Here is a 14,721-nt window from a genome sequence, read left to right as displayed (position 1 = left end):
CACACACAGCTCTGCAATGCCAGCACAGGATCACATCAGCTAAAGGCCCTGTCACACATAATGAGATCGCTAGCGAGATCGTTATTGCGTCACGGTTTTGGGACCGCTGGGGAGATGTCAAACATGCAGAACTTTCCAACGATCTCGGCTGCCCCAGCGATCTAACCAACGATCTCGGTGGTCGTTGGGACGCTTTCACACAGCAGCTATTTCAACGATCCACACCTTGATAGGGACTGTACTGTGTCAGAAAGGCATGCATAAAATTGCTTTTCCGTGCCCCCCTAAACTCCAGTTGGTGGACGCTACTGCATTCAGATTGGGTGGCCTTGGTTTAACACTGCGTCTCCGGTCAGATGGGATCTCTACCGCGTCTCCATTAAAAATGAAAACCCATTTGAGACCCCAAACAATACCTACCTCGCTAAAGATGCCTGATTTCTTCAAAGTGGAGTCACAGCCGGAGAACGCTGGTGGGATCTGAAAAAACAAGGACGCAGTAGTGACCACCAATCGGGGACGAGGAGCGCAGAAAAGTCCAATTTATGCACGCCTACATGTCTCAGTTCTGAATCGCTAACGAGGTCGTTGATAAGGTGTCAAATACAGCGATGCACACTGCCCAGCGGGAGCGCAACGACCCAGGAATGGTCCAGGAAGCTTTGTAACGATCAGCGATCTCACAGCAGGGGCCTGATCGTTGCTACCTGTCAGACATAACGAGATCGCTAGCGAGATCGCTATTGCGTCACCAAAAATCGTGACTCATTAGCGATCTCGCTAGCGATCTCGTTATGTGTGACGGGGCCTTTACAGTCTAATCCCAATCATCAGGTTTCTGCACTTCCACACTCCTCCTTCCCCACACCTGGCTGAAATCAAACCATCTCACACCCATCTTAACCTTCCATCTACTCCAGCCCTATATAACTTCTTGCAAGTTACCCCCTCCCTCATAAGCCTATCCAGATTTACCCCTGCCCTATTACTGTGGCACCCCTGAGGGTTCAGTCGCCACAGGGGTACTGCACCTCAGCCCGAGGTGTGGCATCTCCTCTTCCAGGTATGGATGGAGCATTTCTCAGGACCCCACTTTACCACTCAACACTACACCACTCCTGTCCTGTAGGGGGCCTAAATGCACCAGGGTGCTGCCCCGATCCGGGATAGAGGAGATGGGGGGAGCCAAAGATAGGGGGAACTATGTAGTGGGTGAGGGTGGAGGACACGCTTTTAGGAAACACTTACTAATTCATACTTAATTTACGGCCATTTTAGGTTCAAGGTCTTTGATTGTGATCTTCGTCTTTGATTGTGGGTTTTCTGCCAGAGTCCAGCAAAAGTCCGCAGCTGACTGAAGATACACGGTCCTCGTACTCTGGCCTTGAGACGAGGAGCGGGTCAGAGTTAACCACTCTCTCTACCCGGTCAAGGTCCTTACCTAAGAAGGCCTGGAGGGGAGCAGAGGAGATCGGCTCCACAAGCAAAAGGATCCCAGGATATACGGACGGAGCGGAGTCGCCACCTGTATTCTTTACTCTGGCCTAGTCAGAGGGATTCCTGCCGCAAGAGGGGTGATCGGCTTCCGATATCTGACTTTGTCACTTCACGTATCAGTCAGAACAGCCCGGAGGCCTAGTGGTTCCCAGGGGGATACGGACGGAGCGGCCTACGCCAACTGTATCTCTTACACTGCGTTTATCCAGTGGGACCCGGCCTTACACCTCGTTCTAACCACACACAGTCAGGAGAAGACTTAGTGGGAGAACTTACCAAGGAGAGGAACACACACCAGAGGGGTCTCGACAGGTGCTCCTGATCTACCTGGAAAGTGCTGAACCCCCTTCCCGGTGGCCGCAGTACGCCGTGTGCAGCAGAGAGAAGCTTTGCGGCTGAAAGTTCATCCCAAGTGAGTAAAGACCCGGATGACTTCATACACCGTCTCAGCTCGTTATTTCCTGCGCGGCACTGTACCCACCATTCCTCCTCACACTGCCCTGAGGCCGGCTCCGCCTACGGGGAGCCGTCCCATCTTAGCTGCCCATAACCCAGGCCTCAGTGGATTGTAGCAGCGCTGGTGTCCATCACCGGAAACCGCAGGTGGCATAGTCGAAATACCACTCATCCTTGAAAGCCCAATTTTTAATGAGGCAGCCCTGGGCACGGAACGGGTCAAGGCCACGACTGCATCCTCCGCGAAACCTACACCGACCCGGCTCCGAGTAACCCCCATCGCCCAGGGAGGGCGTCTCATAACAACTGCCAAACTTTCTTCTCCCTTACCCCCATAGTCCATTCTTCTGCTAAACTGACCGGCTCTCCATTATATCTACAATCTACCCTTCACTGTCCCCCAATACTAGTAATATCTTGAGCTCCTCCTGCACCTCTCTTCCATGCCTTCCTACAACCACCTTACACCCCCGTGCCCGCACATCGCCCCCTGTCCACCTCCCTCTTGTCTAGCAGCGGAAACATATTATCCAACACTTCCATAGCAACCAAACTATGTGGGAACAGGTATGGGGGAGAGACCAAGAAGGCGATGAGCCACCGAGAATCGGAGAAAGATGAGAATAGTAGGGTGTAAATCTAAACCCAAAGAGTGGGGGGGTGGGGGGAGCAAAGCAAAAATGCCAGGAAGCTGAAATGCAGGAAACTGGTGAGAAAGGAACAGGAAGAGACGCTGCACAATGGAGAGGTGACACTACGTAACAATATAGAGAAGCAGTGTTACCCTGACACTATATATCCACCATCGCGTTTCACAGCTTTATAATCCCATATATACACAAAGCAAAGTATAGCGGCGAAAAGCGTCCACGATACGGGACCAATAGTGAAGCTGAAAAACATGTCAGAAAGAAATGCGTCTGCAATAGAAAACCAAAAAAGAAGGTAAATGTGTCAGGATATATACAGAATAAATAGTAACACAGTGAAATGCATCCTTGTCGTCGACAGTTAAAGAACATAGTAATGCTGTAAAATACATCTGTGATACCGAACCAATAGAGAAATTGCGAAATGCGTCAAAAATACAGAACGATAAACATATGAACCATGACATTGTTTTATACTTAATAAGTAGTAAAGCCATGAAATAAGTCCGTGATAGAGAACAAAGAAAAACTGAAACGTGAAATGCGTCAGACTATAGGTGTCAAACAAAGTGAGGGAAAGACTAAGAGCACAACAACGGGAAGAGGGGGAGGAACCCCAAACACTAGGGAAAGGGGGAGTGCAGACCCCTAGGCAGATCTGACAATGCCCTGGCTCCCCTAACGTCCCTAAATAGGTTCTGCACCTATTGCCGAGCAGGAAACCTAATCCCTGACTGCCCCTAATGATAGGCCCTAGATAGGGAGGGGACGGGGTGAGCACTAATCAGCCCCCACTGCAACTAAAGACAAACAGGTAGACACTTAGCTTGAGAAGACACCAGAGAGATCACGCCAACTATCCTACAAGGGAACTCCAAGAAGACACTAGCCGACTACTAGTACTTCAAGCCTGGAGAGAGGAAAATAGAACCATCACCGGCGACTCTCTGGAGAGATTGAAGGAATTTAAACATCCAGCAAGGGTGAGTCAATTAGCAGCAGAAGGTGGTGGTCACTGCTAGGTCCTAGAGGGAGAAGGATATCACTACACTACAAAGATGAAAAGATCAAGAAGGTGCCTGCAGAGCCAAGCGCAAGGACCTTCTACAGTTGGATCCAGAACGACTGTCACACCTGACACATCCGTGACAATAGGACTGATAATAAAGCTGCGAAATGCGCCTGTGATATAAATCTACAAAGCGTGTCAGCGTTATCTACAGAACAGATAGTAATGTTGTGAAATATGTCTGCAATATTGAATCGATAGCAACGTGGTGAAATACACCGTTTATAAAGTCATTAAATATATACATGATAAAAAAAAACAGAAAAACTACTACGGCGTTACATAGGGAACAGATAGTATTGCTGTGAAGTGCGTCTGCGATTATGAATTGATAGTAACGCTGCGAAATACAGAGATTTTAAAATTCACAAAATGCATTCAATTATTTAGAACAGATAGTCTTCAATGTAAAACCAGTAGCAAAGATTCAAAACGCGTGAGCTTTATACTGAACGGAATGCTGTGGAATATGGTACAATCAATGATAGCATTAAATGCGCTGGTGATGCAAGACTGTATATATCACGAATACATTTTGTAGATTTACTCAAAGTTGTGAAATGCATCTGCATAGATTTAATAGTAAAAACTATTAGCGTTATGTAGACAGTATGTGGCAATGTTGTGAAATATATTTACTATATAGAACTGAGAAAACCTTGAAATGCATCAGTGATATCAAATAAATAGCAAAGCTGCAAACCGCGTCTGATACCCAGCCCGCAATATAAGCGTAACAAGTAGTAATGTTGTAAAATGTGCCTGCAATGATAAAATCGTGAAATGCGTCTGTGTAAAACGCACACAAAAAATAAAGTTGTGAACTACGTCTGATATAAAATAGCTGCAAAATGCATCTGTGATATACTGTAGAACAAATAGTAAAGCTGCAGAACATGTCAGTGTTATAACCAATGGAGTGAAACGCATTAGCAATATAGACCGTATAATGCTGCAGTATGTATCAGCATTCGAGAAATATCACATAATGCGGTATTATTTATCTGCTTTATAGAAATATCACATGTAGCGCAGTATTATGCATCAGTTTCATTGAAATATTACATGCAGTCATGTCCAAAAGTGTTGGCCCCCTTGAAATTGTTCCATAAAATGAAGTATTTCTCCTAGAGAATTATTGCAATTCCATGTGTTTTTTATACACGTTTATTTCCTTTGTGTGTATTGGAACAACACAAAAAAAAAAAAAAAAAAAACAGAAAAAAAAAGGCAAATTAGACATAATTTCACACAAAACCCCAAAAATGAGCCGGACAAATTTGTTCGCACCTTTCAAAAATTGTGGGTAAACAACTTTGTTTCAAGCATGTGATGCTCATTCACACTCGCCTGTGGCAAGTAACAGGTGTGGGCAATATGAAAATCACACCTGAAACCAGATAGAAAGGGGAGAAGTCGACTTAGTCACACAATGCAAAGATTGTGTGTGCAACACTAAGCATGGAGAACAGAAAAGAGAAGAGAACTGTTTGAGGACTTGAGAACCAAAATTGTTGAAAATGATCAACAATCTAAAGGTTACAAGTCCATCTCCAGAGATCTTGATGTTCATTCGTCCACAGTGCACAACATAGTCAAGAAGTCTACAACCCATGGCACTGTAGCTAATCTCGCTGGACGTGGAAGGCAGAGAAAAATTGATGAAAGGTTGCAACGCAGAATAGTCCGGATGGCGGATACGCAGCCAAAATCAAGTTCCAAAGAAATTCAAGCTGCCCTGCAGGCTCAGGGTGCATCAGTGTCCGTGCGAACCATCCGTTAACAGTTCAATGAAAAAAAATGCTATGGCAGGAGACCAAGGAGGACCCCACTGCTGACACAGACGTAAAAAACCTAGACTGCAGTTTGCCAAAATGTACACGAGTAAGCCAAAATCCTTCCGGGAAAGAGTCTTGTGAACAGATGAGATTAAGACAGAGCTTTTTGGTAAAGCACATCAATGTGTAATTGCAATAATTTCCTGGGAGAAATTTTCTGGAATAATTTCAAAAAGGGTGCCAACACTTTTGGCTACGACTGTATATCGCGGTACTATGTACCAGCTTTATAGAAATATCACATATAGTGCGGTACTACTATGTACCAGCTTTCTAAAAATATCACATATAGTGCGGTATTATGTACAAGCTTTATAGAAATATCACATATAGTGCGGTATTATGTACAAGCTTTATAGAAATATCACATATAGTGCGGTATTATGCACAAGCTTTATAGAAATATCACATATAGTGCGGTATTATGCACAAGCTTTATAGAAATATCACATATAGTGCGGTCCTATGTACCAGCTTTATACAGATATCACATATAGTGCGGTATTATGTACCAGCTTTATAGAAATATCACATATAGTGCGGTATTATGTACCAGCTTTATAGAAATATCAGATCAAGAAGTTGTGAAACGCGTTGTGTCCTGAAAATATTGAAATAAAGCAGGAAAACAGCAATCAGAGGGTGGTACACGCCAGACCTCAGGACAGACTCCGCCATCACCCCCCCTGCACCCTGTGTGATGTATTCCAGGAGAAGGTGACAGGTACCAGGAGGAGCAGCTCTTTTGTAATGGAAAATATTGGGGGAGAGGAATCAGAGGGGGAAGGGAGTATTTTTCTACAATCTCTGTAATTACGGATGGGTGCAGCCAAAAAGTCCAATCATAGGCAGAGCTGTATTATTATTATTATTATTATGACACATGATGGGATTAGATACACGGCTCAGCAGACAGTATCACACAGGATAGGATTAGATACACGGCTCAGCAGACAGTATCACACAGGATATGATTAGATACACGGCTCAGCAGACAGTATCACACAGGATAGGATTAGATACACAGCTCAGCAGACAGTATCACACAGGATAGGATTAGATACACGGCTCAGCAGACAGTATCACACAGGAGAGGATTAGATACACGGCTCAGCAGACAGTATCACACAGGAGAGGATTAGATACACGGCTCAGCAGACAGTATCACACAGGATAGGATTAGATACACGGCTCAGCATGCAGTATCACACAGGATAGGATTAGATACACGGCTCAGCAGACAGTATCACACAGGAGAGGATTAGATACACAGCTCAGCAGACAGTATCACACAGGATAGGATTAGATACACAGCTCAGCAGACAGTATCACACAGCACATGGTTAGATACACGGCTCAGCAGACAGTATCACACAGCACATGGTTAGATACACGGCTCAGCAGACAGTATCACAGCACAGGGTTAGATACACGGCTCAGCAGACAGTATCACACAGCACAGGGTTAGATACAGAGCTCAACAGACAGTATCACACAGGATAGGATTAGATACACAGCTCAGCAGACAGTATCACACAGGATAGGATTAGATACACGGCTCAGCAGACAGTATTACACAGGATAGGATTAGATACACGGCTCAGCAGACAGTATCACACAGGAGAGGATTAGATACACAGCTCAGCAGACAGTATCACACAGGAGAGGATTAGATACAAGGCTCAGCAGACAGTATCACACAGGATGGGATTAGATACACAGCTCAGCAGACAGTATCACACAGGAGAGGATTAGATACACAGCTCAGCAGACAGTATCACACAGCACAGGGTTAGATACACGGCTCAATAGACAGTATCACACAGCACAGGGTTAGATACACGGCTCAGCAGACAGTATCAAACATGATGGGATTAGATACACGGCTTAGTATCACATTCTGGAAAGTCCTGTATAATTTGGTGGAGGATGCGGGCAGGATGTCGGTGTTATCAGTGATGTGACTGTCTCGGTTGATGGCTTTTTCTCAGTTTGTCATCCAGTCCTGCAGGAAGTCAGTCACGTCCTGTGTCCCCCTGATCTGCTTCCTCCCGGCAACTGTTCTCAGGAGATAGATAGTGGGGAGACCAGAGATGGAAGAAGGGGGGGGGGCTGTCAATCATCACACATCGGATGGGGCATTTCTACTACGTTCTCATAAGCCCTGAACAAAAGACACCAGAAGTAATAGTCTGTAGAGAAAGACAAGGAGAACTACAATGATCCTATTACACGTCAAATCCACAGAACATCGCTCCTCTGCCTCCTGACACACACAGTGATATCCTGCAGATTATTACACCCCTGACCTCTCTGCAGAACATCGCTCCTTTACCCCCTGATAGATACACAGTGATATATCCTGCAGATTACACCACTGACCTCTCTGCAGAACATCCCTCCTCCGCCTATTGAAAGATATATCCAGCAGATTATTACACCACTGACATCTTTGCAGAGCATCACTCCTCAACCTCCAGACAGACACATAGTAATACAACGGGGAATAAAAGTATTTAGTCAGCCCTCAATTGTGCAAGTTCTCCCACTTAAAAAGATGAGAGAGGCCTGTAACTGACATCATAGGTCGACCTCAACTATGAGAGACAAAATGAGAAAACAAATCCTGAAAATCACATTCTTTGATTTGGAAAGAAATTTTTTTCAAATTTTGGTGGAAAATAAGTATTTGGTCAATTACAAAAGTTCATCTCAATACTTTGTTATATATCCTTTGCTGGCAATGACAGAGGTGAAACGTTTTCTGTAAGTCTTCACAAGGTTGGCACACACTGTTTCTGGTATGTTGGCCCATTCCTCCATGCAGATCTCCTCTAGAGCAGTGATGTTTTGGGGCTGTCGCTGGGCAACACGGACTTTCAACTCCCTCCAAAGGTTTTCTATAGGGTTTAGATCTGGAGACTGGCTAGGCCACTCCAGGACCTTGAAATGCTTCTTACAAAGCCACTCCTTCGTTGCCCTGGCGGGCAGTGTGCTTGGGATCATTGTCATGCTGAAAGACCCAGCCATGTTTCATCTTCAATGCCTTTGCTGATGGAAGGAGGTTTGCACTCAAAATCTCACGATACATGGCCCCATTCATTCTTTCATGTACACGGATCAGTCGCCTGGTCCCTTGACAGAGAAACAGCCCCAAAGCATGATGTCGCCACCCCCATGCTTCACAGTAGGTATGGTGTTCTTCAGATGCAACTCAGCATTCTTTCTCCTCCAAACACGACGAGTTGTGTTTCTACCAAACAGTTCTACTTTGGTTTCATCTGACCATATGACATTCTCCCAGTACTCTTCTGGATCATCCAAATGCTCTTTAGCAAACCTCAGACGGGCCCGGACATGTAATGGCTTAAGCAGGGGGACACATCTGGCACTGCAGGATCTGAGTCCCTAGTGGCGTAGTGTGTTACTGATGGTAGCCTGTGTAACGTTAGTCCCAGATCTCTGCAGGTTATTTACTAGGTCCCCCCGTGTGGTTCTGGGATTTTTGCTCACCGTTCTTGAGATCATTTTGACCCCACTGGATGAGATCTTGTGTGGAGCCCCAGATCGAGGGAGAGTATCAGTGGTCTTGTATGTCTTCCATTTTCTAATTATTGCTCCCACAGTTGATTTCTTCACACCAAGCTGCTTGCCTATTGCAGATTCAGTCTTCCCAGCCTGGTGCAGGGCTGCAATTTTGTTTCTGGTGTCCTTTGACAGCTCTTTGGTCTTCACCATAGTGGAGTTTGGAGTGTGACTGAGGTTGCGGACAGGTGTCTTTTATACTTATAACAAGTTCAAACATGTGCCAGTACTACAGGTAATGAGTGGAGGACAGAGGAGCCAGTACTACAGGTAATGAGTGGAGGACAGAGGAGCCAGTACTACAGGTAATGAGTGGAGGACAGAGGAGCCAGTACTACAGGTAATGAGTGGAGGACAGAGGAGCCAGTACTACAGGTAATGAGTGGAGGACAGAGGAGCCAGTACTACAGGTAATGAGTGGAGGACAGAGGAGCCAGTACTACAGGTAATGAGTGGAGGACAGAGGAGCCAGTACTACAGGTAATGAGTGGAGGACAGAGGAGCCAGTACAACAGGTAATGAGTGGAGGACAGAGGAGCCTCTTAAAGAAGAAGTTACAGGTCTGTGAGAGACAGAAATCTTGCTTGTTTGTAATTGACCAAATACTTATTTTCCACCAAAATTTGAAAAAATGTCTTTCCAAATCAGACAATGTGATTTTCAGGATTTGTTTTCTCATTTTGTCTCTCATAGTTGAGGTCTACCTATGATGTCAATTACAGGCCGACCTCATCTTTATAAGTGGGAAAACTGCACAATTGGGGGCTGACTAAATACTTTTTTCCCCACTGTATGTCCTGCAGACTATTACATGTTCTTACTCCCCCCTAAAATAACCTGTGTAGACCCCAGACTGTGCTGTCACGGCTCGGGCTGCGGTAGTGGTGGGCCGCGCAGTGAGTCATCAGTCTTGCTCTGGCAGGAAATGCCACATCTATGTGTAGCGGCTGATGCAACTCTCCCTCAATACCTCTGGATGAAACAAAAGAGGAGGGAGCCACCACAGAGCCGGCCGGACCACCACACTGCAACTGCTGTGTCCAAGCCCTGCAGCCTGGGCTTCCCCAATGTATGCAGCATTTAAGGGGAACTCTTTGCATAAGGCCACGGTCCCACTATCAGTATTCGGTCAGTATTTTCTCTCAGGAGTGGGTGATAAATGCAGAATTGGTGACTTGTTTCTATTCTACCTTTTCGCTGATTGTTCCTCACCTGGTTTTGGCTCCCACTCCTGAGAAAAATACTGACCGAATACTGATAGTGGGGCCGTGGCCTAAATGGTAATGTGGCGGCACACTTCGACAGTGGTGTAATTGTCCTGTACCCTCAAGCGTCTTCGGCTCTGGACATACAAGGACCCTTTAAGACCCATTTTAATACCACTTTTCCTACCTTGCTTTTCCCTCCTGAAATCTTCCTGATGAAACTAAGCGTCCGCTCAAATCGCGATTCCTCCTTGTTCCTGTTCTCCTTCTCATCAGTCTCCAGGACGTCAAACTCCCCGCAGCTGACAGCGCTCAGCCTGCAAACACAGGGAATGGTCAACCATTGCTGCATGGAAAGGAATCATCCCCAACATGGGGACCCTACACTACAGGACAGTGCATACATGTAGAAAGTGCAGACACATGGTCATCTGAGCCAAGTACTAATGAAGACACAGATTGTGACTGACATGTAACCGTACATAGGGTGCAGTATTATAGTAGTTATATTCTTGTACACAGGGGCAGTATTATAGTAGTTATATTCTTGTACATAGGGGGCAGTATTATAGTAGTTATATTCTTGTACATAGGGGGCAGTATTATAGTAGTTATATTCTTGTACATAGGGTGCAGTATTATAGTAGTTATATTCTTGTACATAGGGGGCAGTATTACCGTAGTTATATTCTTGTACATAGGGGCAGTATTATAGTAGATATATTCTTGTACATAGGGGCAGTATTATAGTAGTTATATTCTTGTACATAGGGGCAGTATTATAGTAGTTATATTCTTGTACATAGGAGGCAGTATTATAGTAGTTATATTCTTGTACATAGGGGCAGTATTATAGGAGTTATATTCTTGTACATAGGGGCAGTATTATAGGAGTTATATTCTTGTACATAGGGGCAGTATTATAGTAGTTATATTCTTGTACATAGGAGCAGTATTACAGTAGTTATATTCTTGTACATAGGGAGCAGTATTATAGTAGTTATATTCTTGTACATAGGGGACAGTATTATAGTAGTTATATTCTTGTACATAGGAGCAGTATTATAGTAGTTATATTCTTGTACATAGGGGGCAGTATTATAATAGTTATATTCTTGTACATAGGAGCAGTATTATAGTAGTTATATTCTTGTACATAGGGGCAGTATTATAGTAGTTATATTCTTGTACATAGGGGCAGTATTATAATAGTTATATTCTTGTACATAGGAGCAGTATTATAATAGTTATATTCTTGTACATAGGAGCAGTATTATAGTAGTTATATTCTTGTACATAGGGGCAGTATTATAGTAGTTATATTCTTGTACATAGGGGCAGTATTATAGTAATTATATTCTTGTACATAGGGGCAGTATTATAATAGTTATATTCTTGTACATAGGAGCAGTATTATAGTAGTTATATTCTTGTACATAGGGGGCAGTATTATAGTAGTTATATTCTTGTACATAGGGGGCAGTATTATAGTAGTTATATTCTTGTACATAGGGGGCAGTATTATAGTAGTTATATTCTTGTACATAGGAGGCAGTATTATAGTAGTTATATTCTTGTACATAGGGGGCAGTATTATAGTAGTTATATTCTTGTACATAGGGGGCAGTATTATAGTAGTTATATTCTTGTACATAGGGGGCAGTATTATAGTAGTTATATTCTTGTACATAGGGGGCAGTATTATAGTAGTTGTATTCTTGTACATAGGGGCAGTATTATAGTAGTTATATTCTTGTACATAGGGGCAGTATTATAGTAGTTATATTCTTGTACATAGGGGGCAGTATTATAGTAGTTATATTCTTGTACATAGGGGCAGTATTATAGTAGTTATATTCTTGTACATAGGGGGCAGTATTATAGTAGTTATATTCTTGTACATAGGGGGCAGTATTATAGTAGTTGTATTCTTGTACATAGGGGCAGTATTATAGTAGTTATATTCTTGTACATAGGGGGCAGTATTATAGTAGTTATATTCTTGTACATAGGGGGCAGTATTATAGTAGTTGTATTCTTGTACATAGGGGGCAGTATTATAGTAGTTATATTCTTGTACATAGGGGGCAGTATTATAGTAGTTGTATTCTTGTACATAGGGGCAGTATTATAGTAGTTATATTCTTGTACATAGGGGCAGTATTATAGTAGTTATATTCTTGTACATAGGGGGCAGTATTATAGTAGTTATATTCTTGTACATAGGGGCAGTATTATAGTAGTTATATTCTTGTACATAGGGGCAGTATTATAGTAGTTATATTCTTGTACATAGGGGGCAGTATTATAGTAGTTGTATTCTTGTACATAGGGGCAGTATTATAGTAGTTATATTCTTGTACATAGGGGGCAGTATTATAGTAGTTATATTCTTGTACATAGGGGGCAGTATTATAGTAGTTGTATTCTTGTACATAGGGGGCAGTATTATAGTAGTTATATTCTTGTACATAGGGGCAGTATTATAGTAGTTATATTCTTGTACATAGGGGGCAGTATTATAGTAGTTATATTCTTGTACATAGGGGCAGTATTATAGTAGTTATATTCTTGTACATAGGGGAAGTATTATAGTAGTTGTATATTACTTCACGTTTGTGCAGGGTCATCTATAGTATTTGAACATGTACTGTATGTTATAGTGAATGATGAATGAATAGTGGACCCTTATTTTATACAGAAGGCCGTTTCCACTTTTCTGCGATGGGGATACCCCCAGGTGTGTAAGAGGATTGCTTGTCACTTACCCGTTTCCCAAGTGATTTCTGTGTGAATACAGGACCACATCTGTGAAGAGACCAAATCCCAGATTTTAGGCACTTGCCCACCTGAACCCGGAATTTTAAAGGATAAATCCGTTACATTTCACACCTGAGACATCTCTAATATCAGAGGATTATCCAGAGATAAAAACCAGTGGAAATGTGCAGATATCTACTGCCGTGCCGCCACTGTATCTAATCCAGTCGTGTGCTACTGTCTGCTGAGTTGGAGTATCTAAGCCTACGATGTGATACACTATTATAGTGCCACTATCCTGAGGTTACTGTACTTCATTATTATCTGCAGGGGCACAGACTATGCGCCATTCGTGGGATCGTCTCTCCCCCTAGTGGACTCTATGAGTATTACACCCCGGGGCTGCACACGGCTTCTGTCATACAAATCCAGACCAAGGTGGGTGATCGGGGGCCGCACTGCACGCAATTCACTGTGGGTAACATTGGGGGCACATTTTAGGTGGCTCTAGTCGATGACTGTTAATGGCAAAGAGGAAAAATCCTGGTACTTTCCATGGCAACTAACGGTAGTAATTATAGAAGGGTGTAATTATGCCTTTCTGGATGTGAAAGGAAAGCGAAACGCAGAGGGGATGCGGAATATTTATATATGGGGGGACTCTCACAATATCACGTGACATCCCACCCACCCACCAGACCTCTTCATGTTCTGCTCACCGTCGATTCCCGTCATGGACACTGACTTGGACAGGGGGCTGTAGCGGAGGACATGCGACAGGTATTCCTGGAGCCTCTTGGCGTGTTCCTGTAGGATACGGGAAAGGGCACATTAGCGGACAACCGAGCAGAGCCGGGATTGAGACCCCCTAACAGTGACAGGCATATTATCAGCCCCCAGCAGCGTCAGAACATGGGCATTAGGAGAAACAGACGGAAGAATGTCAGCTCTTTGGTTTGGGATACCTTTGGGGCACTTGGTCTCACTAATGGACTACCATGGGATTGGCACTGCCTCCATGGGGCAACCACAATCATTAGTACCCAGGACCTTTAGTTTGTCTCATAATGAAATCAAATCCAGAGCAGAAATCACAATTCTGCTAATCACTTGTGGTGACTCCTCTATCATCTCTGTAACAGAGCCGGGAGTAAATATGTCAAAGTGCAAATCATTGGGATCAATGCAGAAGCAGATCAAGCTGGAAAATGCTTGGAGATTTCAGCTCTGAAGCCCTCAGGATTGTGAATGCAGCTCTGGATTTTATCCGTTTAAAGTCAGAATCTGATTGGCTTCTGAGGATCACTCATTTTTACCTCTTGTGTCACCTCTACGTCTTCTCCTCGAATTGACAGCAGAGACTCCAGCTCATCGGTACTGCGAATGATAGGGGTCCGGCGGGGGTCTCGGTTATAGTCCAAGTTCTCCTCCATCTCCTCAGGGTCCAGGCCCTTAAAACTGAGGCTGTAATTAGATAACAGTGATGATGAGATGGGGGCGGATGATGGGAAAGTAGTGCTGTCGAGCGGAGCGTTCAGCTTCAGTCATAGGAAGGAAACGCAAGACAACTTATTTCGCCTCGTCTCAGATGAAACCACCAGCTTCCTCCTATCAAGACGTGAGAGAGGGTCTGCGGCCCACTATACTGATCGCCTGGGGAC

The 14,721-nt window shown here is 44.0% G+C and overlaps 1 protein-coding gene across 4 annotated transcripts in view; it reads right to left on the bottom strand.

Moving 5' to 3' along the window:
- ARHGEF2 (Rho/Rac guanine nucleotide exchange factor 2) overlaps nt 1–14,721 on the bottom strand; it is a 148,521-nt gene that overhangs the window by 65,385 nt on the left and 68,415 nt on the right. For all 4 annotated transcript variants that reach the window (XM_073639308.1, XM_073639310.1, XM_073639309.1 and 1 more), the window contains 4 exons: nt 14,377–14,524; nt 13,780–13,867; nt 13,069–13,108; nt 10,488–10,617 (listed from right to left, as the gene is read on the bottom strand). In XM_073639308.1, coding sequence (XP_073495409.1) covers nt 10,488–10,617; nt 13,069–13,108; nt 13,780–13,867; nt 14,377–14,524 — 406 coding nt within the window. The remainder of the gene's footprint in view (nt 1–10,487; nt 10,618–13,068; nt 13,109–13,779; nt 13,868–14,376; nt 14,525–14,721) is intronic.

Source organism: Phyllobates terribilis, unplaced genomic scaffold (assembly GCF_046119375.1).
Source record: "Phyllobates terribilis strain yellow unplaced genomic scaffold, ASM4611937v1 Scaffold_7__3_contigs__length_470593459, whole genome shotgun sequence".
Lineage (NCBI taxonomy): Eukaryota > Metazoa > Chordata > Amphibia > Anura > Dendrobatidae > Phyllobates > Phyllobates terribilis.
The sequence above is the reverse complement of the archived record's forward strand: the minus strand, read 5'-3'. Positions and strand labels throughout refer to the sequence as shown.